We start from the raw sequence: 26100 nt of genomic DNA on the forward strand, positions 1-26100 counted from the left end.
CGTCATTCCTTTACTCACCAACAGCTGTCTCCAGCGGTGGAAAGAAACCCTTTTCTATCACTTCTTTTCTTGTACTGAAGTTAGCATGCTAACCAACTGGACCAAGCCCGGTTGGTTTCTCACTTTCCGACACCAAGTCAACCATAGTGTCCAGTTTGCCCTGATGAAGTAGTGATGCTCAGGGGACGTACTATAACCTCTTGTACTGTAATTGCAAAACTGAAGCTCTTGGCAAGAAAGTAAACAGCTTTTAATGCTAATGCAGGCTATGTAGCAGTAGCAAAACATGAAAATAGCTTTTTTAATTCGTGTAAAAACAACTTGCAGTTTTAAGGGGGTTTGTGTCCTGGGACCAGTAGCTTGTCAAACTATTCCTATGGCAAAATTCATGAACTTAAAATGAAAAATGATTTTTAATATAAGAAATGGCAGCCATTCCATTCTTCTAACCACACTGCAGTTAGCAGTGCTTCTTCAGTGCTCAGTACATTCTTCATCATGCTGCATCACTCTCCTTTATGTGCCCACACTCACTGCACTCATAAGACAAAGCTCTGCTGCCACAGGCTGGAAAATGACTCCTAGCTAGTGTTAAGGTAGTGAAATGGTCATCATTAGACATCTTCATTATCATCAAAGTCTCATCAGCTGACAGAGAGACTGGAGCTGAGAGATGAGTTAGGTGTGTGTGGATGTGTGTGTGTTCAGGCCTATGAGAGTGAAATAAAAGGATATAACTGCCAGTCAGGGTTTGTTTGGAGTCATTAGATCCTTTGAACCTTGTTTCTGTTAGTGAAGCAGTGTCTTTTCTTCTTTTATTTCTCTCTTTTGACTTGTGTAAAGCCGATGACACCCGACCACAGGAACAAAATGTTGCACGTTTGGTATCATGTTTGCATTCACACTTGGGTGCAAACTGACTTAAAATTTGTTTGTTGGGTCTGTAGATTGGTTCAGATACTTCTGTGATCCCATTTGCTGCACAGACTAACATTTAGTCGGACTTTACTTTGGTCGCTTTCATCCTGCCGGTTCAAAGACTTTGGCAGCACAGTGGACTCTAACAAACACCATTTCATTTAGTGTAACCTTCAGCAAATCCTGATAAACTTTTACCCCCTACTTCCTTTACTGGTGTTTTATATTACTTGCATGAAGAAATAGATGAATATCTAATATCTAATCAAAGCGTTTGCACATAGAGCTACACTATAAATTTCCTTTTTCTCTTGGCTTTAAAAACAGAGCAACAAATCAACAACGTATTTAATTATAAACCAGAACTGTGCAAACAAAAACTGGGCATATTTTTCCTCGTGAGGGAAACTAGTGACCGACTAGGTAACACTGGCACTGGGAAAAAGCAAGAAGTCTAAAAATAGTGCTCATAAGCAATTTAGAGTGACAAATTTTCAGATTTGAGAGTGTTGGAGAAGTGAAGATGAAACAGCATATTCTGCTTTGATCACACCACAGAATCTTGTATTTTATTACCTAATTAAAAAGCTATGACTTACCTCCCCTGTCGGACTACCTCACTCTGCTATTGTTGAAATGTTCTGCAGGGATTTTGTTGCTTGTTGGTGGCATTTTTGTCATAGATGAGACGTAAATGAGACATGTCTCACTTGCTAACCTTTCTGGTGATTAATTTTCTTAGAATAAGTTCATATATCTGCCATTGTAGTTAGAATATTCTCATATATTTTCAAAAACCAGTCAAGATTTTTCTTGATTCCAATACCTGTATCTTTATTCTTTACCTTCCCCAAGGCACTAAATTCTAGAAAATAGAGTGTACTCTATGGTACATAATGATTTCTGTTGGAAAAATGTTTCCGCTTGATCTAAGAAAACAAGGTTATTTGTACTCAACTGTAGACACATGACTTCATAAGAGACTTTTGTAGTCCGACACGTCAAAAGCTGATTCAGTTTAGTTTTTATTTTCCAGATTGACTGAATGTTATTTCTATGTAGATGATGTAGCTGTTAGCATTTGCTAATATATTCACAGAAACGAACGTTCATTTGATGCATTTTGCCACAGTTACAGTTTGTGTGTTGAACTTGGTTCCTGAATTTTATTTTGACAAGCAAATGTCAAGAGTAGAATGCAGAATATTCACAATTTGACATTCTTCCTTACTAACAAGTACTGTATCAAAACAAAAACATTGGAAAAAGATAAAAGAAAAAAAAGTTTACATCTGTGGAAAATTCTTACGGTTTTGTAGTTGTCTTGTATGGAGGGAATAACATGAAGCCAAGAAAGTACAACAGAGATTAAAGTTAAAGTAAAAGTGAGCAGAAGGAAGTTCTGTGAAGGAAGCGACTTTTTTTTTTCTCAGCTTTTACATTGTTTGACAGCACAGTCATGTTTCATGGCACAGCTAGCAGGGACTCAGCTGCGGCACGCCTGCTGAAAGTCTTAGTGAGTTTCTCAGCTGTGACTTTCTCCCAGCTGACAGGCAAAATTTGTGGCATTTCGCCGTCACCTTATCGATCTGCCTGATATCACTGTCATTTATGCAAGCTCCTCCAAGGACATGGACCGATCGACCCGAGGAGATGAGAAAAGATCGCTTGCTACCAGGCTCACGCTCGCCCTCTCTCTGCGTCTCTCTCACACTCTCCCTCTCTCTCTCTCTCTCTGTTTCTCACACAGTCACACTTTAGAAAGATGCACACACCGACATGTCTACAAGCAGACCACTATTATATTTGATAAAAGGAAACCCATGTTTGAGGCATGTATTTCATTTAACAATGATATTTACTTTTCCCATAATGAGATTTCAGTTTAGACTCAACAGTATAAAACTACATTTAGAATAACATTCATCCAACATGGTGATGAACCAAAAGCAAAAAAAATTGGAAATTCACTTTTCTTTCGTCTGCATGATAGCATTGTGTTCCTGATGTGTTCATAGCTAGCAAGCACTTTTTTCCCCTTGTCACTCTTAAAGCTGCACTAATACATTTTTTAAACAATGGATGAAACGACAATGCATAATGTGAAAGGGGTCAAACCCACCCAATACTTAAATTCCCATCAGTTCTATGTAGTGTTCAAGCATTTTTCAGCTCATCGTTTTGGTTTTTTTTACGAGCAGCAGCTTTAATTTTTCGGCTCCCAGTCATGGGTGTCATCTCTAGCAGCAGCAGGCAGCTCAACAGTCTTGATGAACCTGTTGTGCATTACATGCTCAGCATCAAACAGCAGACAGACAACGTGAAAGACTAGCTGGTGAACATAGTGGAACAGCTGAAGAGCCACATATTTCTCTGAGGAGTTGGTAGAGACAAAAACAGAGCTATAAGGAGAGTGAATATTTGACTTATATTCATCACGTAGGCGGAGACACAATTCCAAGTGAGTGTTACTGCTGCTTCATTATTTGCATTAGTCATAATCTCATAAAGTGTTATTGCTGTGTGCACAGCTTGTTCTGTTGGCCAAAAAACTGTATTCATGCAGCTTTAAAGCAGGATTATGCTTCTCCACTGAGGTGTTGGTGTATATACATTTGTGGTTCTGGCTCCTCCTCAAAAATGTAGCTACACATCAGACCTGCATGAGCTATAGGAAAACAGCAAGAGCTGAAATTGGTCAGCTTGGGCCGACCTGTGTTTTCCTTGTACATGTTTCCAGAACCAATAGTGTCTGCTGACAGTGAAGAGAAAATGATAATTTTGTATTTTGTGATCTAGAAAAACCTTTACAAATGAGGACTTTGTCCGTGCTGTGATTGTCACACTCTTGTCACACTGTGAATGAGGGAATGCAAGCACAGTTAAGGGATATATAATCAAGTATATGTATAACAATGCATGGCACAGTATCTTGTGTTGTGGCAGTTCAAAGGGTTAAATCATGAGCCAAACTCTGGTGTACCTGCCGCACAACACCATGACAGAGAATCATAATTCCACCTTAAGGCAGGACTTTCTTTGAGGCTGTGCACAGGCTTAACAAGACCACAGTCTGGGAGTAAGCACTGCCTCAGAGGCTCAGTTAAGGGTAAGAAAGCCCCCTAAATCTTGTGTACCATACAACTCACAAAGCCCCAAAAGTCAGGATGGTTCCTTTGATAGCCCTGAATATACTGTATGTGCCTAGCATGTTGTATGATACCTAAAATATGTTATTATATAGCATTAAAATAGTACATAAATCCCTCGTATGAATAATGTCATATTCAAATATTGTGAATATTGAACCACAATATTGGCAGATATCTACAGCCCCCTTTAAAACAATATCAGCTTCTGGCTTGTTGCTGCCTTCCAAGATTCAATATTGGCCGACCTCTCATGATGACAATGATGGCAGCTTCTGCAGCCTTTGTCTTTCAGGCTAACACAATCAAGCGCACACATTTACACACAATTGTCTCTTCCTCCTTGTCTCTCTGACCATTTAGCAGGCGAATTACACTGATGAGTTTGGACACGGGTGAGGATCTTGACAGCCTCTGCTGGGGTGTGTGTGTGTGTGTGTGTGTGTGTGTGTGTGTGTGTGTTTACTTCGGTACTTGTGTGTGTATATATGTGTGTATGCTATTTTGTGTGTGTGTGTGTGTGTGTGTGTGTGTGTGTGTGTCAGAAGACCCCACAGCAGAATGATTACAGCATTTCATCTGCAGAACTGTGCTGATGACTCTCGGGATGTGATGGAGATTTTAGCTGCTCTAACTTTTACGCCTGCTCCATTCACTTTCTAAGCTGATGAGAGACTGAGCTGGCTGAATAATTTAGACTTGTGTGGGAAAAGATGTTTTATTTTGGATAACATGCCGAATTTTCTCAGCTTTATTTGGGTCCTCGTGGTTTATCTCTGATCTCGGACATTTCATTCCAAATTTGAGCACATGAAAAAAAAAAAACAGTGAAAGAGACGTGACATGAGAGGTCCAAACAGATTGTAAAGCCCTTGTGGATAATCTTGTCTTTACTTGAAATGCTTCTGTTACAACCTTTCATTTCATCTTAATACGTCTCAATCATACAGCCTCCATGACATCACCTATAGGATTCTGATGAGAGGAGTGGGCTGCTGCGCCGTCGCCATCTGGGCAGGGCCTGACTCCGCCTAGCTCTTGGCTAATCAAAAATAAAAAGACTTTGGTGTGTGCTGGTTTGTGGCAAGCATATGCTCACCCACCTGTCACTCAAAGTGGCCATGCCCTCAATTATGTATATCTCTAAGCCTTAATAAAATTCAAACAGATGAGTTATATAAAAATTCACCCCCCGTACAGTTGTCATGAAGGGGGAAATTAGCGGGCAAAACTGTTTTTTGTGTGTAAACATGTTTATTTCTGCTGTAAAGTTGGGCATTTTAACATGGGAGTCTACGGGGATTGACTCACATTTGGAGCCAGACTCTAGTGGTCATTAGAGGAACTGCAGTTTTTGGTTCTTCCATTTTGGCTTAATTTTTCAGCCATGTGGGTTGACGCTTGGTAATATGTGGATTATTTGCCATGTTAGTGGTGTGGCTATTTTAATCGGTCTGGCAACAACTTTGGTCCAGACTGAAATATTTTAACAACTGTTGGATGGGTCAGGCCGGCTGGGGCCTTTCTGTATGTAATGTGCATGTTCTCGTCATGCCTGTGTGGGTTACCTCCAGGTGCTTCGGCTTCCTCTCACAATCAAAAGACATGGAGGTTAGCTTGATTGGCGAGTGTGTGTATATGAGTGTGAATGGTAGTTTGTCAGCCCAGTGATAGACTGGCAACCTGTCAAGGGTGCACCCCGCCCTCGCCCAGTGCCAGCTGGCTCCAGCCCCCCGTGCGACCCTTAAACGATAAGCGGTATGGTTAACGAATGAATGTCGGGTGGGTAGTTTTTTACAAACATTCGTGTTCCCCAGAGGATAAAACCTACTGATTTTTGACATTTGAGATTTTGAGTTAAATGTCTGATCAGCTGTTACATGAATTGCCATGAAATTTGGCATAATGATTTGTGTCCCATTCCCCTTTTGTTGAATTCTTTGATTTATGACCAAGTACCTACAAAACTAATGACATTCTATGTGTTTAGTGCTAATCAGCAAATAGCTTAGTTGGTTTGTTTAAGGTAATTAACATGCTAACACACACAATTAAGATGGTTAACATGGGAAACATTACACCTGCTTAAGCAAAAAATAAATGACAGTGATCTTATTCGCGTTAACAGGCCAACACAATCGAATGAGGGGTTTAGAACCTCCTGATTATAATGTGTCTTAGTTTCTCTCACTGAGCTCTGTGGCTGTCAGAAAAAACAAAGTGTGTGTGTGGAATAAACAAATAGGAATTTGAAAAAACACCACCACTTGTCAAGCTAAATCCTTTCATCTCTCAGCAAGGCATGGCAAGGCATAAAAAAGTGGATGTCATTGTTTCAAAGAAAAAGCTTTTTGCCCTCGTTTTTCTCGCCTCTCTTCTCTGCGCTCCCACTTCTAATTCTGTTGACGGACTTCGGTCCAAAGTAAACAGAGGCTGTTTAGCACCATGGCACAGTTCAATGTGCTGAATTATTGACTGGGGGTTTTTCAAAGAGGCAACACATAGCTTTGTTTCTCACGGCAGGGAGAGAAGCATGGGGAAGACTCTCTCATGGTTTTTCATGTGGAAATGTAAAACCCATTCCTCTCTCCCTTTCTCCCTCTCTCTCTGCCTGTGAGCAGGGGATCGCTGTGCTGTCAGATTACAGCTCTCTGGATGGCTGCATGTATTTTTGGGACGGATTTAAAAGGTCAATCTCATGCACAACAGTTTGCTTGTGTTATTTTTATCCCCAGCAATACACGGCATCAACCGATTTCTAATTTATGACTGAGGGGCATCACTGATGCTTCTGAGCTAATACTAGAAAACATCAAGGCCCCAACTGGAATACACTGTATGCAGTAATACGGCAGTCATTTGCATTTCTCTGCCTGCTTCACGTCTTCATTATAGCTGATCTGTAAGATGGTTTGAGGAAATATATAATGCAATAAATGATTAATGTTAGCTTTGACAAGGGTTTGCCTACATACTGGTTAGATGATGGTCTCTTGGTAGAAATAACATTGGCCACAGCAACGTTTAAACAGAAACATGCAGTGAAATTTCATTTTCTTTGCTCAAATTTATCCATGTATGGATGAAATCAAGTGTGATGTTTTTTATAATACAAGACATATCATGAGTGAAATAATCAGTCAACACCATGACTGATTATTTCCACTTTGGAACTGCAGTGAACCAATAATGTGAATGGATCCTGGTTCATGGAAATACGGCTATAAAAACCAAAGGGACCAATCCTGTTACCTTGTGTGGATGGGGGGGGGGGCAAAATAAACCCAAAACCTTATCAGTACGGAAAGAAGAGTTTGTATTAGCACAACCACTAACGCTGTGTCAGCCACTGCCAGTCACAAGCTAACAAACAACACAAACAGTTAACTATGCTAACCGTTCTGATACGTCTTAGATTCTGGTCACAACAAACCCGTCATAAACTCCTGAATCTGGGGCTGACTGAGGCTCAAACATGTGGCTGAGTCTATCCAATGTTTCCTTCCTTGATACACACTGTTCTTTCACTTGTCAACCTAGCGCAAGCAGTGGTGGTGACATAATGCCTGATCCAGATTCTTCAGTGTTTCAAGGTATCAAGCTTTGGCAGTTCCTTTCTGTAAAAAAAAACAAAAAAACACATCAACGTCAGGCTTCCTTTTATCTTACTGTTTTCCTATTCTACCTGTTTTCCTCACTTTAACTGCACGCTATAATGTTTTACTGTTTTATTCAGAGTCCACTTTAATGTTTGAATGAAATCTACCAAACACTGCAGTTAAAGCATGTCAGACCGGGCTCTCATACTGTACATTCTCTTTCTCCGTCGCAGGTCATCTATGCACTGAACACGAAAAACGACGAACACGAGGCGGCCATCGCCACTCTGAAGGAGGCCCACGAGGAGGAGGTGCAGCAGATCCTGTCCGAGACCAGGGAGAAGATATTACAGGTTTATATGCGCTTTTTCTTCAGTTATCCTTACTCTGCATTTATTTTTTATCACTAAGACCCTGCTGTCTCACTTTTAAAATTCAAAGCCAATGTTCTGTGAGTAGAAGCGTTCCTTCCACTTTGATGAGGAAAGTCAGAAAAGTTAACTTTTTTCTTCATGCAGTTTAGATGGAAGGGAGCTGACTTGACAGACATTTGAAGTGAGGAGAGAAAGCAGTTTTGTGGGTGTGTGTAAATGAATATTAATTTAAATAAGTAATGCAATCAATTGCTGCTTCCCGGGGAGAATAAGAAAATGCATATTATTACCTCTGGAATGACTGACAGATCATGAGTTATAAATAACGTTTTCTTGTTAAATTGTTGAAGTAGTGCAGCAAAGATTTTGTACTTTTTGGTATGGGTGTGAGGATTTTAACAACCAAAAGGACTCAGGTCAGTCAGGATGAGACTGTATCAGTGTATATTATACAGTTATCTATAGCTGATACACACATTATTCTTCTGTAGGTGATAGCAGCTGATCCACTGGGTAGCCAGAGAACTGAGATCACGTTCAAAACAAATTCATCAATGTTTAAACAGCTGAATATTAATAATTTAGATCTATATGTCATCATTCCTAATGAGGACGACTTGCTTCCCTGACAGCAGTGTGGCTAACCTTGAACCAATAAGCTCATATATACTGACATTTACATGCTATACTTCTTCATAAAGTCTACCAGGGGGATAGTTTGCTGCTGTGCTTTGAATGCAATGTAGTGAATTCAACTGAATTTAATGTACCTGTTTAATCTTTTAATTTGCTTTTCATAATGAGCTAAATCTCTGCAACATCTGAAGTCTGAGCACGTCAGCCAGTCTATTCAAAAATGCAGTTTTAATTAAAGCTGAAATCACCAAGTCACCAAGGAGACTTTTCTACCTTTGTTTACTTTTCCTTTTATACTTTCTGTCCATTGGCTTGTTTATTAAATTATGTAAAAATGTCAGTGAAGTTTGGTGGAATTTTGAAAGATATTTTTAGAAATTGTGGCACAAGGCATTTTTGTGCATTTTCTCACACATTATTTCCCCTTCAATGTGGCACATGTATCCTTTCCTATCCTTCCTTCCTACACTTCCTACCCTTAAACATTTCCAAACACATGAATCTTATATGTATGTTCTAGTACAAGAGCAAGATCAGCGATGAGATGGACCTGAAGAGGCGGATCCAGTCTCTGGAGGAGTCCATGGAGCTTCACGAGAGGATGAAGAGACAGGCGCTGGCTGAGTTCGAGAGCTACCGTCAGAGGGTGGAGGACATGCAGCTTTGCACTGAGGCTCAGGTAGAAAGAGGAAGGGTGTGGTGTGACGTAGTGTCTCTGTGTGTGTCCCTGGTAATCGGCAGCTGTGCCCTGCAGGATGCTGCAGTCACAGCTGCAGGTAATCAGTACTAATGTCTGTTTGTCCGTCCTGCTGTGAGGCTGCAGAGTCGCTCTGTCAACAGCACCTCTTTCCTTTGGTCATTTGACTCTTTGTGTAGTAGTAGCAGTAGCAGTTATCGGGGCTCCTTTAGGCCTCATGTTTGATTGTTATTTCTGGTATTTTCTATCCAGATAAAAAGATGATGATTTTACAACTTTTTACTAGTTTTTTACTAGTTTACAACTAGCCACATATATTCATCTCTGTTGGCCAGGTCAGAAATATGATTTCAATCTGTCCTGGTCCTCTCAGGCTACATGCTAATTAGTGTCAGCCATTAATGGTGGTAATGCACAAGAAGCTGTTTGGTAACACCAAAAGAAGGATATCTTATACACTTTAATAGTTAAGTCACAACAAAACAGTTAAGCTACTGTAGTTAGTTTATAGCTATCCATAAACTAGCACAGTCATGTGGATGATACCCACACGGATCAATCTGTGGTCAGGGATCAGAGGGCGACTTCTGTATCATCTTATGTGTTCAGAGTGCTGCCTGTTCCTGTAGCTTTAGGTTCATGAAACAGGAAGGCCCTGTGAGTGACTATCTTCAGGTTGTTGACCGACGTAGGTACAGCTGGGAGAAGCAAATATTACCTACGCGTCTTAAAGAGACAGATGCATTTGCACCTTTTCAAAGCACATATTCATTTGAGAGAGGCTTTTGTCCAAAGCAACATACAAATAAGGTACAATCCAAGCCAAAGTATTTCAAGGAGAAGTCTTGCATCTGACACAAATTCCACAAATAAGTAAGTAAGTGCCTAGGGAATGACAATGTATTATTTTATTTACTTTTATTACTTTATTTTTTGAGAAAAGAGATAAAGAGAGAGAGAGGGCATATTAGGTGAGTAAGTACTCTCGGATAGAGCACGTTTTTGAGGATGGAAAGGGATTTTGTTGACCGAATCGAGTCTGGTAACTCGTTCCACCACAGCACAGAGGGACCACGCAGGCTAGAATGCATGTCAAACAGCTCCTGAGGGGGTTTGAACAATTGGATTTCAATGCGTCTCGAATGCTTTTACACCTTTTTTGATGTCCCCTAGCTATTCATCCTACCAATGACACATGAAGCGTAAATGACTTTCCTCACAAGGCTTGTGTGTGTGTGGTTGTGTGTGTGTGTGTGTGTGTGTGTGTGTGTGTGTGTGTATTTTGTTTATTATAGCATTTTCCTAGTGAAAATACATGTTTCTGATCGGCCTTTAATATTAGGACACCTCACATTGATCTTGCTTCTGGCTTAACCACCATTGTGTGGCTAGTGTGCTAACTGTGCTAACAGTAGCAACAGTACTTCCTCCTTAAGTCATACTGATAGAGACATAACCATAAAGTAAAGTGACTAAAAACTAAAGACTTTTTGATTTGATTCCTGTATTAAGTGTCAGTGTCAAGTGTGTGCACAGTATACAGTATATAACAGTATATAAGTCATCCTGTGTATGACCTTTTCTCTTCATGTGTGTATGGAAGACAGTGAACACTGTTACAGATATAGTAGATGACAGATTAGATAGATGGATGACATTATATGTATAGATTTATATACAGAGGCTTCCTTGAGGTACAAAGGAAGGGATGGAAAAACAACTGGATGGATGATTTTGAGTGACACTGATAGAAAGAACATACACGGCGTTGTCATAAAAGTACAATACCTGATGATGTTTCTGACCTTGATATGGGAAAGAAAATGCTGTCAGTCACACCCGCCACTAGCTCTTTTATCAGTAGCTCTCAGCTCTCTCTGACCTCAGCTTGTATTTCAATCAGGAGAGAATAATAACAGGAACAGCAGAATATGAGAAATATTTAGAAGTGGACTTTATTGTGAACAGAAAGAATACGCTCAGATCCCGGCAGGAATTAGATCACCATTACAGGAAACTTCCCTGGAGCCTAGACACTGGTGGTGGTGATGAAGGATGGAGCTCGAGGATGGGAACATCTTGATGAGAGGGAATATTGTGATCGAAGGGTTTTTAAAGTTTGTTTTAAAGTTTTAAAGTTTGACAGCTTACAAGTCATTGGCTAAAGGTCAGTGTGTCAGGTTGTGATTGGAAGTAGAGAATGAGCTGGTGAAGCTTAGAGATAGCAGGAAACGGTGCTTGTGATTTTAAGGTAGTCTTCCCGACTGAACTTGCATTAAAGCTTCGTGTCTTTAGATTCGTGGTTTAATTTTTATGTGATTCCACAGCTGTTTGAGAACTCCGTGTTGCACAAAATTCACCATTCAAATGAACCTTTTGAGCTCATGTTCAGGTTCAAATTGCAACTAGTAGTTAGTTTGAGTGAATGTGTAATTATCTGCTGCTGTAGTTAATCAAATGCTAATTTCAGACTGTGCAGCCAAATTAAATGAAAGGTGTGAGTATGTGTGTAAATCTGGAGAAGATTATTATTTGTCCTGTAGACAACCCATCGAGTCAGTATTGAATATTTGTATCAATCTGTGTCTGATTGATACTGACATGCTAGACCAATGCAATATAATAGTTTTCTTGTTATATTTGGGCCCTGATCTGTAGCTTACTGTTCAAATGTTTGGTGTCTGTTTAGTCTGCTTGCTGGTTTTCAGTGCTAATTTAGAGCAGACAGATTGGCAGCCAGAAGGTCAAATTCCCCTGAGCCAGTGCATCACCACCTGGCTTGGAGTGTTTAAAAAGTTTACCCTCTGTTTAAGAAGCCCACAAACCCATAAATCATTCTTCCTCTTAGCTCAGGCCTTTATTCCTGTCTTCTCTGGCAGCACACGCAGCGCGTGGTGTCAATGTCGAGGGAGGTGGAGGAGATGCGGCGGTCCTTTGAGGAGAAGCTGCGTACGTTCAGCCAGGCCCAAGCCCAGTTTGAGCAGGAGAAGAGGGCTGCTCTGGAAGAGCTGAAGGCCCAGCACAGACAGGAGATCCAGGAGCTCCTCCGCAGCCACCAGAGCCAGAACGCAAACTACAGTAAAGACCAGGAGAAACTGGGACAGCTCCATAAGGCTGAGGTAACACACCAACTAACTGCAAAAGTAGAGCAGTTCCTGAAAGCCAGAGCAACAAACTAAATCACCCCGGGGAAGACCAGAAAAAAGTGGGACAGCAGTGATTACTGACTTATTAACTGTTTGTGTATGAGCCAGAGAATTAACCTGCTGCATCAACTCTAGAGCACAGCAGGTCAAACTTTTTATATAAGGCCCCTGCCTATTACATCACAGGTGTCAGGAAAGATTCTACCTCTCTTCACAAAATCACTAAGGCTCTGAAGATTGTTTCAAACTCTACCACAGCTGAGCTGCTCTTTACATGTCACACTGATTTGTTACAGGTGGAGTCTTTGACAGAGCGAGTGGAGGAGCTCAAACAAGACAAGAAGAGACTGGTGGAGGAGTATGAGGCCAAACTCAGCAAGGTACTACAGCCACTCATTTTTAGGTTGGAGCATTAGGCTGTAATTACATCTACGCATTAGTCTAAAAAGCTATATTTTATAAAGAGAATACATTCATATATGTAAAGTGAATTAATGCAACTGTGCTTGTATTTCTGCAAATATGTTTTCCAATATACCAAGGGTAGCATGGTCATTATTTTTTCTTCAAACCTGGATTAATTTATAGTGAACTTCATGTTCAACATTATGCTCCTTTTTCTAAAGTTGAATTGTAAATAGTAATTCATGTTCAGAATGTCAGAAATTTTTTGTAGCATTGCACAGATTCAAAAGGTACACATATGCTTTCATACCATGTTATACAACTTGAAACATACAATATCTCATCTGGACCTACTAGAATTGATTCCATTCCAAGGTGCTGTCGCTCTACTAAACATCCTTGAATAAATAATGGTTAAAAAGGGCAGAGAATTACATTCATTGGCGCTCTCGCGTCGACCTTGCAGAAAGTGAATCTGTGATCTGCAGACTCGTCTGCAGCAAAAGCAGAAGGGCACAATTTAAATACCACATTCAGAAGCTATTAATTTTTACAGAAACCATCCTCATTGACAGTGAACACTGTCAGCCATCTCGTTTTGGCTTCAACTTTCACCAGAGTCGATCGTTTGAAGCATGAGATGAGAAAGCTTTTCAAATTGTTCAAATTGCAATCCAGATTTCCATGAAGAAACAAAGGAGGAAAGAAGTAAAACAAAGCGCAGTCCTCGAGGCCTTTTGCTTTATGTTTCATATTTAAATTAAGCTGTTTGGATTTAGGTGTTGGATAGTTTCACACCAGGTTTTTCTTTCCCCAGGCTCAGGCATTTTATGAGCGCGAGCTGGAGGCCATGAAGAGAACCCAGCAGCTGACCGCCGACAACCTGTTGGCGTGGAAACGCACTGAGGCTGAGCTGCGGCGGGAGTTTCAGACTCAGGAGGCGGCGCTTCAGAAAACCCTCGGCAAGCTGAGGGCCGAGCTGGCAAGGGTAACGGACGAAGCCCGGGATAACCGGGAGAGGTCCCACAAGCTGCAGGCGTCACTCACCACGTCTGAGGGCACCATCAAGGTGAGTCCGAGGCAAACAGGTCACATGCTCCGGCTGTAACAGAGCTACAGAAGACTCGGCAGGACAAGGGTGGTGAAAAATCCTCTAATTTAATAAACCATACTCCCGAATCTGATTGGTCGTATTCTGATACAGTTTTTATGGACAGCCTACAAAATTTGTCCTCTGTAATAGACGATAAAATGGAGATAAAATGCAACGGTTATATGGCACAAAAAAGATAAAGTGCAAGAAATATCCACTTTGTGTGGATATCCCTGTGTTGATACTACTCTTCACAGATTAAATTGCCTAAAGCCCATTCATCTGTCACTTGTCCAAACCCTGAGTCTGAGCCTATTTCAGACTATAACCACCATCCAAACATTGAAAATCCAGACAGAGATCACTTGAAACTCAGCAAGTGTGCGGGTTTAAGAGACATCAAAGTACTGCTGTAGTATTTTTTTCTCTAGATTTGCTTAACTGGATACATCCATTTCATTGAGTTAAAAGATGCAACCAGTCAGTGTCATTTTACGTATTACAGATATGCATGCTGCACTGATGGGATTAGTTTATCAATCATCTTTCACAAATGGCCAAACCAAGATAGCAGATAGATCTATTCCAGGCTGCCATCATCATCATCGGAAAATCATCTTCATACACTGTTAATTTTTAATATGAAATCTGCATTATACTGATGTAATTCCCATCTCTAGTATTGGATCTTTTTTAGTTTTTTCTAAAGGTGATTCAAACAGAAAGTGAATTTCACTCTGGACCAGCTGTGTAGTCTGTTGAATAGCCTCAAACAACCAGTGTTCCAACTGTAGTTATAAGCTAGCTAGCAACAGACACACTCATTGTTACTGTGTGTGTGTGCGTGTGTGTGTGTGTGTGTGTGTGTGTGTGTGTGTGTGTGGCAGCTCAACCTCTGACTAAACTCAGAACTCAGCCACCAGAGACTCCGATTCTCCCGCTGAAACATTTTGAACTCTCGCCGTCCCAGGCGAATTCACATCTTCTAATGAGTCTCAGACAAGCTGCACGCTGCGAGGCATAATGCTGCCCTCCACAGTCAGACACTTCCTATTCATCTTATATTTTCACATACAGACCAGTGGAGTGTAGATACTTTTGAAACTGCCCTTCCAGTAAGTTGATGAAAAAAAAAGACTTGAAAGAAAAAGAAGAAAGTCCCAAATCCCTGAATAGCTGGTGTCTCTATTCATCACAGGGAGATATGACATGGCAGACTATTTCTAAATTGCCACACTGACAGATTCCATCTGGATGTTTGCCTTTGTCTTTCAAGTAGCTGGTTAGGCCATAGTGTCCATGTTTCAGCCTAGTTAGAAGCTTTCTCACAGAGCTCACAAATAACCTCTTGCTTTCTAAGCAATCGCAATCTTGCATTGGAATCACATTCGCAATTGCACCACCTTTTAACATTTGCCTGAACACACAGGAGCTACTGTATAAAAGGCTGCTAAATGGAGCCTGGTCTGTCCACAAACATTTGATTATTTTAGCCATTGACATTGAGCCACTTCAGACATTTTTTTGCACTAATGAGACTATAATTAACAATTTAAGTTCTGTTGGGATTGCAGTAGTTTGTAAAGACAGGTCAGATACTTTAATGGTCTATATAGTATAAAGGTAGATGTCCATGTGTTGTTTGATGATAAAGCAGGTCTAGGTTCTATATTAATTATGTGAAAGTATCAAAGCCTCAGTCCACAGAGAAATGCACACAGCCTGTATTCAGACACTGAGCCTTAAAACCAGCCGTCAGGACTTCTGGAACTTTGTGATGTCACAACAAAGCGGTCACAAAGCAGCCCTCCGCCACGCCCTGAGTCCTGCCCACTGGACCCACTATCCAACCTTGTACGTGTTTACCTGAGATCTGCTTTATTGGATCACTCAGAAAACAGTCAGCCAATCAGAAAAGAGGCTCAGAGCCCCCTCTCTTCTGATTGACTCACTGACCTGTTGTTACTAGAGCCCCAAAGAGAAGCCTGAGAGAGGAAATGTAAAACTACATTGAGATGGTTTTTGGTTCTTAAAACCACAAATATGTCTTCTTATGGATCAACACTTCAAATGAAACATCAGAGAAGTATCAAATATGGGACCTTTAAAAATGACTTTTTGACAGCCTGGCCAGGAAGGTAATGGACTATGTACCAAATACATTATGCCAAGAGTTCACTGTGGAAGTAATGTGTGTATTTTATAGTATGTTAAATTGTATGGTATTTTTTTTTTTTATCCCTAGTGCTCCCTCAAATTGTACTTTCCGAGTTGTGTAATGTCTTTGGAGTAGACTCACATGATTAATCCACCGTTGAAAATAAAGTTGACATGTGCTCTAGGGAAATTGGTTAAGTAGGTCTGATTTGTTGTTGTGATATGCTCTGCAGTTTCTGTGAAATTACCACGGATTACACAGACGACAGGACGCCTAACCCCTTCTCTCTCAGTTTTACTGAAAATATGATCAAGGTCAGCAGTGGTTGTGGTGTGCCTGGAGTTACTAATTTCATTAGTCTCAGAGCAATTAACTGTAACTTAGATAAAGAAATGACAACAGAGCAACAGAGGATGGGGCTTGAAACCAACCTCACTTGACAGCTCTTCTAGATTCTCTCATTTGATATAGAGATACAAGACGAGATATCAGAGGGTAGAAATGATCTGATCTTTGACAGTTTCTGTCTTTCATACAGTACAGAGCTGACATATTGTATTGTCAATGTAATATCACAATTATCTCCTAATAACAGCCCCAGTCCATGAACATATCTCTTAATCCTTCATCTCCTGTTGAGAGATAATAGATTTTTAATTTAACCTTAACAAGCTCACAGCAGATACTTTAATGTTTGGTTCATGACAATACATGTCTCATATCTTGTTATTCCTCTTGCCTATAGTTAGTAATCATTTTGGGAGCATTATGCTCAAGTTGAGTGATGTTTTTAGACTCTGGAAATAAAAATGTTAAACCTAATCAAAATGTCCCCTAGTCTCAGGAGGCATAATTACTATACTGGCACACTTCATGGGTAGAAATAGCAACATCTAATATCAACTTAACACCAGTGTAAAGCACTCATGGTTGGTGTCAGGATGCCACAGCTTCCTGTTTCAGTGTTCTCTGTCACACTCCTTCAGCTTTATGATTTAGTGGGAAGAATCTCCAGAGAAATGTAAGCAAATGATCACTCGCAGTAACTGAGACAGACGTAATTAATGGCTGACTGTTCAAGAGGCTTCCGTAGGAACATGCAAGCCAAAAATTACAAATAATCCCCCCAGTGAAATAGTTCCTCTGAAGCGATGTTAAATTGCTGCTGTCACCATCTTTGGACTAAATACTTCACTCTCAGGTAAAGCCTATCTGGACCTGGTGGAAGCTTTTAGTGAGATAAAACAATAAATCATCCAAAGCACAGTTTTATATTTAAATGGCAATGCTGGATTCAGCCAGGCACAATAAGGATGATTGACAGAAGTGAGGCAGTGTGTGTGAGTGTGTGTGCAAGGGTTTTGTGTATTTTTTTGTGTTTAAATATGAATAGGGGTGAATCAGAGGTAATGACTAAATGTCTGTAACAGTGGTATTCTTCTTTTAGTCTGGATAAATCAAGAGGGATACAGTTAATTAAGGTATTTTTACCCATCTACTCCAACCTCAAACACACACACATGTACACTATACTTGCAGGGACCCCTATTGGCAAAATGTATTCCTGAGCCCGTTAACCCAACCTTAACAACTTCATGCCTGACACCAGCCCTAAACCTAAACTTAACTTAAATTCAACATTACCCTTAACCTTTATTTTTCTTATTATCAACAAATTTCATGTAAAGATGAAAACCAACAATTAATTGATCCTACTAACTGTGATTGTAGCCAAAGCCTGATATATCTTATTGCTCTGTACCGTAGAGCTCAATTGTTTTTTAAAATACATTGATGAGCCACACTGTTGCGATATTAAATATGTGTATTAATCCTCAGCTGAAAATTGTCCCTGCCTAATGAGCTGTTTTCTCCTCTCGGAGTAATGTTTGTTAAAATGTGTGATACTCAGGTGTTTTAAGAAATTACTGATCCTTTTTAAAAAATCAAAGCACATATTTTTGACCAGTTTTCAAGAGTAACATGTTCATTGGGAACAAATTGGCTGAGTTTAATAGCTTCTAACAGCCTTTTATGAAGTGAGTGAGAGTGAAAAATATACTTGCTTTCCCAAAATACTTCACCTCACCTCACTGTCCTCAAAATTGTTGTACTCTAAAACTCAAATTGATCCTCATATAACATAGAGTAATACACACACAGACTCACACGTTCGTGCACTGCACTTGTAAGGATGCTCGTTGACACTCACAATTTCAAAGATAGCCAATCTCTACCCAAACCTTAACTTAAGAAGAAAATGGAAACACACACTCTCTCTCTCTTTATGGATCTCTTATCTGAACCCAGCGGTCACCATGTGCAGCTACCTGCCATGAGCTCATCAGGGAAATCAGCATACTTGCACACATACACGTACACACTGTAACACACATACACACACACATCAAGTCTAATTTGTGTGTGACTCCTCAGTGGTTATTATCATACTGAGATTTCATTGTCTTAGCCATAGCAGCAGTAATTAAGTTTGAGGCAGACCGTTTGATGGGATTGAAAGATGTGAAATTGCCTCTCATGAGTTCTTTCAGAGTGCTAAATCACACAGCTCCTGTACTCTATGTGTGTGTGTGTGTGCGCGCGTGCGTGTGTGTGTGTGCACGTCAAATCCCTCCCTGAAGACTAGTTCTTATTAACTGCGCAGCAGTCAGAATTTACATACTTGATCATCATTATTAGTAGTATGCTACCAATATGCCTCATGCTGGTCGATTGAGGCGTCTGAAAACTCCCTGAAACTGTTGCCTTCAGTGTTTACTGCTACTTAAACATATAGCAGCTGTTAAATTTATCAATATTTAGAAATAAATTATCAAGAGCATGTGGATGTTTCCCTCTGTCGCTGTACATTTTCATTTGCAATTTGCATTTTCAACTTATGTAATTTTTCTATAACATTAACCCTTTCTGTCCCAGTCCAACAACTGCATTTTTATTCTACTTCCATTCATCTGTCTCTCAGAGTTTCTTAATTTCTTCAAGTACGACTGTGTGGCACATTTTCATTTGAAGAATGACCAATCAAAATGCTTTTATTAGAGAAGGTATCAAATATGATGTTGTATCACTACAGAAAAGCAATCATACTGATCAGTGAAATCTGTGAGGTGTTTGTTGAAACAAAGAGCAACTATGGACTTAGAGCCAATAAATAACAGTCATATACTGATAAACCGGTAAAGTGCAACAACAAAGATTTACTTTTACTCATGTTTTACTCCATTCAAACCATGTCAATGTTTTTAAATTCAAAAACCTAAAATATGAACGCAGAAATACAACCAGTAAAAACACACTTAGGGGCAAAAATGGGGATCTTTTCCATTGCTATAGAAATCTTGTTAGCAAACAGTTGCTGATTTACACATCCAGCAGTTATTGAGCAAAATTATTCTTCATTTGCGGTAATCCTTTTGGGCCAATTAGCAAATATAAGTCAATTATTCACTCTTCTTTTAGTTCTGTCTTTGGTCTCCACCACCTCCTGAGGGACAAATCTGGCTCTTTAGCTGCTAAATGCTGCACTGTGTTCACCAGCTGGTCTCTAACTGAGTCTGTCTGCTCTTTGCTGCTGGGCAGGTAGAGTACAGTGGGGATTTTTTTGGCTGCCTGCTGTGGCTGAACAGTAAAGTTGTGCAGCTGACAGCTAAACAATGAGCTGAAACTCACTATAGAGCTTCATAACGCAGCAGATTCAGGGGATAATTCTCTGTTGGTTCATGGGAACAACCTTTTTCACATTCACTCATTGTTTTTACGTCGTCAGATACATGTTATTATGTGTTATATATTGATTATAACAACACTTAATGAGGGGTCACAACCAAGGGTGATAGCTCATTTTGCTCTGAAGAACCAGAGCTATTGATATTTTGAGTGACACTGAGATGCTTCAATCTGTTCATGTGCAAGAGTCACTTAAACAGTGAATAAATTATAAAGTGTATTTCTTTCTCCATAGTTGTTTGAGTCAGATGTGGCTGCCGGGTGTTAACAGACTTTTCCTTCATCTCCTCTGTTCTGTGCTGATTTGATTCCTCTTCAGGACTTAACCAAGCAGCTGGACGAGGTGACCCAGAACTCAGAGATTGTGGAGATCCGTCAGAAGGAAGCCGAGTGTGAACTCGAGGCAGCTAGAGACCGAGTTCAGCAGCAAGCGACCGAAATACTGCTCAAAGCTAGTAAGACCCTCAAGCCTCTTCTCTCCACCTCTCATGTGGACTTGTAGTTAAAATGCAAGTGAGCACTTGCACCAATGCCACCCTCAAGACACATCCTGAATTTATCTTGCAAACACATCAAACATATCCACTAACAGCTCCTCTCATCTTGTATGAGGCATCATGGTCTGTAACTCTTTAATGGCATATTGCTGTATATCCAAGCTAATGGTATTCCCAGTCCCTGAGAGGCAGAAGAAACTCTTCTCACATCAATTATGCCCAGTTTAAGGTGTGTGTGTGTGTGTGTGTGTGTGTGTGTGTGTGTGTGTGTGTGTGTGTGCGTGCGCGTGCGCGTGCGCACTTGTGCTGGGTAAATTGTTGCATGTTAGAATCTGATTTAATATCTCCTGATGTTTCTCCGTCAGTACTTTGCACAACAACATTGCCTAAACATTACTGTCTGAAATGTGTGAGCAATAGCAGCAACTTAGCACAGAATTATGCTCGGCCCATTAGCTCCTATGAGCTCCTCGTGCCCAATGAGAATGCCTTATCACTTTCCACTGGAGCTGCATGTGAGAGAGGCAAATAAGATCCAGCTGGTAAATGCAGCTATGGCAGTCACATTTACCACCTAGCACAGGTCATGGGTTCCTTTGGTCACTGTTTTGGTTACAGTTTGGGTCTTACTTTTGTAGTTTAAGCCATTTTCTGTTAGTTATGATTACATTTAACTCAACAAATTATTTCTTGAAATTAACAGATGAGAATTACTCACTTAAGGCCAGAAAATTTAAGCGTTGTTCCAGACTTATGAATCATTGTCTACCGGCTATAGAAAGAATCAACAATCAACCAATCAGAGATTTGTAAAAGTGCCAACATCATCTCTCTGCTAGATACCTAGCTACCTAACTATATCCTTGGGAAAGGGTGACAGAAAACTGGCCAGAAAAATGTAGTATTGATATGAGTGACACAGCTATAAACATTGTATTTACAATAATAACAAAACTTAAAACCCTAAACTGTCTTTGATTGTCCTGAAAATTAAGTTAACTGTTCCTAACAATCTTCACTGCAGCTTCCGTGTCAAGTGCAAATGGCATCGGGTTGATGGATATGTCACGTACTAGTGATTACTTAGAGCGAAACAAAACAAAATAACACTCCCTCCTATCAAGAAATGGTCTAACAGAGTATCAGGCTAAGCAAATTTACTCCAAAGACAAAGTTATAAATTGAGATTTGCTGACAACAGTTTTGTTCGGCACATGTGTTGGTTGCAAGAATGACAGTATTCAGATGGGATCACTTCACTTGTTTGCATGCTTCTCACGCCTGTCGGCTCCGTCCTGTCATAGGTCAGATAAGCAGCCTTCAGGCCACCCAGATGACTCAGGAAGCAGCCATCAGGGACCTGGACAACGAGCGGAGCCGGCTGAAGGACAAGGTGCTGAGGATGGAAGAAGAGAGGGAGGCCCTGCAGAGCCAGAGCCAGGCCCTGGACGAAAGACAGAAACAACAGATCCAGTCCCTGGACAAGGTGTGTGTTTGGTGGTGGTGTGTTTTGTATTCACATATAGGCTAGATTAAATGACTTTGTATAGCCAATCAGTCATCAAGATGCTGGGACTTGACTCTTTATACTTTACTCTTGACCTGTTTATCATCTTTAAAACACAACAACTAGTAGGAAATTCTGTGCTCATATTTGGGTATGAGCCTTGCATAAAAAAGAAACACACTACTTTAGACCTCTATAAGAGAACACGAAGTTTAAGTAATCAAAATTGATGGTCCCATATTTGACTCTTCTCCTGTGTTTTATTTGAAGTGTTGATCCATAGGAAGATATATTTGTGGTTTTAAGAACAAAAACCACTTTGATACTTTCACAGTATTAATATTAAAGCTAGACCTGCTTTACTGTATAATCAAAAAGACTTGGAAATCTCTCTATAAACAATACCTTTAACTTTGGTCCTAGCCTATAATTTGACAGACAGAGAAGCTAAATTGTCACATTTAATTTGAGGGGGAAAAATAGGAAGTTTGTATTCTTCTTTCCTGTGTGACATGAAATAGGGCATTACTTCATCTAGGTCATCAGTCACTGCTGTCATCATTTTTTTCTCCAGTAATCCCCATAATTCAGCCCTTTGGAGAGAAAAGCCCAAAAGTAAAAGACATAATTTGTTTGGGCTGTGAAGCAATCCTCATACTTACTTGTCCAAAACTGAGAGGAAAACTGAATTATTAATTTGCTTCTATTTTTTCTTATTTATTTTATTTCTGCAACACTGATTTTTCTTTGATTTTACAGAGCCAATGATACCCCTGTGCACTCTTGTGAGGTTTTGCCTAAAGCCAGTCTTTATAGATGTAAAAGAGTATTTGTCATGAATTGACATATTGGAGCTCTTCATAGAGAAATGTCAAGGTATGAGCATATACTATAGCTGTGCAGTTTTCCTTTTCTTTCTTTACCTTTCTGAACCCCAAGTTACTTTCATTCTTCTGCAAAAAAGATTAAGGAGAAAAAACATCTTATGTATGCAACAAAGTTGTAAAATGCCACGTGGGCATCAGAGAGCAAAAATGTCCTGACCTGTAGTCATCAAACTGTTGAAAGAGTCAAACTTGTCGATCCCTGCATTTACATACTGTGGGGAAAAAAAGCGAGCTGCTCCTCTTTTTTAAAACCAAGAAGCTTGAAGGTCAGATGATTTAAAGAACAGTGTAGTCAGCAAACCAACCACACCCGACGGTAAATGTCAAGTGTCGCTGCTTCATGTGTGTTTTCTCATCCATCCCTGACATTTGTGCATGTAATCCTCTGGGAGCACGGGGAGAGTTCTCCCATGGAGCGAGGCTGTGGTGAATTTGAATGTCTTCATGAGGGTAATAGACGATCTCGTACCACTTAGACGTTACAGCACCTTTCTGTTAGGGCAGCAGCGTCGTCTCTGATTTCTGCTTTACAGATTTTTCACAGTAATCAGGCTGTTGGTGAAAGTCTATTGTCTATTGAGGAATTCTAACTTAAAATAGTTACATTTAAAAAAATATATCTGGTAAACTCAAACTTGGTTTTCTGTAGCAGAATGTGTTTGTTGTTTGTTCTCAAACTTTTTCACACTTATTTTTGGATCAATTGTGCTTGAAAATAAGCAAACTGGGGAAGAAAGAACACTTCAGATAATGTTAGTGGTCTGACTTAAGTATAAAAAGTTGTAGAAAAGTCATTACATTAATGGGATGCTTGGTCTTATTTTCCCTTCTCTCTTATTACCATTGTCTTTTCCTCGTTTACTCGTCTTTGTTCCTTGTCCTCTCTCTGCAAAAGGAGAAATTAACCTCCCAGGATGTTTTTAAGCCCTGCTGTTTGTGTCACACTGTGAAGATGTTTCCCCCTCAGGTTTGTTATATGATATCACAGCAGTCTTGCTCAGTTTGCCCCGTTTGGTGGACAGCTCCTGGTGGATTTCCAAAATAGTTATTGCATAAGAATACGATTTCATCCCTGGTGGCATATTAAAGTTTTTTCATGTTATTGCCAGTGTCTGATAATCTGCCTCATACCCACTAGTTTAATGTGACTGGTAAAGGCTAAATAGAATATAAGTTGTGTATGTTTTTCGTTCCCACGGTCTCTGGGTGGATCTCGGCTTGTCTCTCTGAAATAGCAATCAATGAAGGAACCCTACTTTCAACTGAGCCTCTCTAAGTTTCTCCATTATATCAATATCAAAATTACCCCTTCATCTCTTACTCCAAACAAAGGTCGCGAGAAACTTGTGTGTCATGTTTGATGACCAGCTAACCTTCTCTGACCACCTTGCATCCGTCTCCTGGTCATGCTGCTTTGTACTATACAACATAATAAAAATCAGGCCTTACCTGACTCAGTACGCCACCCAAATCTTGGTCCAGGCCATTGTTATCTCTCGCCTCGAGTACTACAATGCCCTTCTGGTGGGCCTCCCTTCACGCGCAGTGAAACCCTTATAGATGGTCCAGAATGCGGCAGCCCATCTGGTCTTCGATCAAACTCAAAGTTCTCCTGTCTGCTACTTTTCAACTTCCACTGGCTACCCATGGCCGCTTAAAATCAAATACACCAACACCTTTAACATCCTAACATGCCGAACTAGCACTTACAGCACACTTCTTTAGCTGATCTCTTTGTACTTATTGGATGGATGTTGTACTTAGTACTTACACCAAGGTCTCCCACTGCACTGAAGCTTTAGTGATGTCCCTCACTTGTAAGTCGCTTTGAACAAAACCGTCTGCCAAAGGAGTAAATGGGAATGTTTTTTATCAGCTGTCTTAATCCGTTTAAGTGCATTGGCAATGACAGAGCTGTGTTGGTCAATCAGTCTGATTTATTCTAACAATTTAAGTTTTAATGTTTTCACTGTCATTACAGGACACTACTGTAAATATTCTAGGAGCCTTTTTGCAGCATCTGCTTGAGTTTAGCTCAGGTGTTAAAGGAAGATATGCAATATTCAGCAGAATATGCCAGAAACTTAAAACCGAATCACTGAATTTATGCCTTGTTATCTTTATCCATTTGGTCCTTCAACATTTTTGTGAATGTCAAACACGCAAAGAAGAAGTGTTGGAAGTGAACTGCCTCAAAGCAAAGACGTGAAACTTTCACACTGTTATTTGTGAGATACAGTAGATTCGTACGTCAGCAGAATACCTGAAGTGAACACATATATCTACAGCTGTATTGAATCTCACCTTATTAGTAGTCAGATCGTCTTGCTATACAGAGAATTTGTTGGCTTACTTTAGGAGTCTCTTCCTGTGCCTAATGTCAGCTCAAGTAATAGATATAACTACTCCCATGTGGCTTTTCTGGCATGATTTGGCTAATTAAATTTTTTTGTTAAACCCATGCAATGAAGAAACAGCTGCTCCCCTGATTAAACCTAAAGTAAATAATCTAGTTCTATCTAGTTTCAGTTTCCCAAGAAAAAGCACTGTTCACTGTGGCCATAACCTTGATTCATACTGTATCAGCTATCCAGTGACAAACTTGCTTGCTTGGTGTAGACGGCATTTGCTCTTGCCGGTCTATGTGTCTTTACCTCTAAGTTTTAATGTTTTAGCATCACATCTTGTATGTGACATCAAGTGCAAGCACAGCTGGTAACATCCTGTAGCACCTGGTCATTTCAGATGACGAAACTGACGGTTTCTGGCTATTGGTTTCTCTCTTTATGAAATCAGAGACCCATCGTTTCAAAAATAACTAAGAATTTCAAGTGCTAAATCTGCCCCTGTTATCAGCTTGACCAACGTAGCAACAGTAACTAAGAGGGCCGGAGCTTAGCAAAAGGTCACACGAATGCATCTGTCTCTCCCGAAGCTGAAGACAGCAACAAACACTCCATTTAGAATCATAATGATGGTCGGGGTATGTTGCCAACTGATTATAGGCTTCATAGCTCCATAATCAATAACCCCATTATCAATAATGCCAGATGGAGTGTGCTTTAGAGTGTTCTGTTTTCAGATACCGGGTTTTAGCGCCACAGGAAAAACAAATTTGAGTCTGAAGTTGTGAGGGAAGATGGGAACAGAGAGACAAAATTGCAGATACAGACAGACAGAGTGCAGTATTGATTCCTTGGCTGTCGCTCAGTAAACACTGGCAATATGGCTGAATAATACAGCATATGGTGTGAATGCTCTGTTTGTGTGTGCATGTGTGTGTCTAT

The 26100-nt window shown here is 40.2% G+C and overlaps 1 protein-coding gene across 2 annotated transcripts in view; it reads left to right on the forward strand.

Moving 5' to 3' along the window:
• The window catches only part of fam184ab (family with sequence similarity 184 member Ab), a 139902-nt gene that overhangs the window by 46335 nt on the left and 67467 nt on the right, over positions 1 to 26100 (forward strand). For both annotated transcript variants that reach the window (XM_023430209.2, XM_023430211.2), the window contains exons 2-8: positions 7900 to 8019; positions 9197 to 9355; positions 12253 to 12492; positions 12816 to 12899; positions 13742 to 13993; positions 20242 to 20377; positions 21724 to 21905. In XM_023430209.2, coding sequence (XP_023285977.1) covers positions 7900 to 8019; positions 9197 to 9355; positions 12253 to 12492; positions 12816 to 12899; positions 13742 to 13993; positions 20242 to 20377; positions 21724 to 21905 — 1173 coding nt within the window. The remainder of the gene's footprint in view (positions 1 to 7899; positions 8020 to 9196; positions 9356 to 12252; positions 12493 to 12815; positions 12900 to 13741; positions 13994 to 20241; positions 20378 to 21723; positions 21906 to 26100) is intronic.

Source organism: Seriola lalandi, unplaced genomic scaffold, assembly GCF_002814215.2.
Source record: "Seriola lalandi dorsalis isolate HSWRI2012SDOR001 ecotype SW California unplaced genomic scaffold, Sedor1 jcf7180002054901, whole genome shotgun sequence".
Lineage (NCBI taxonomy): Eukaryota > Metazoa > Chordata > Actinopteri > Carangiformes > Carangidae > Seriola > Seriola lalandi.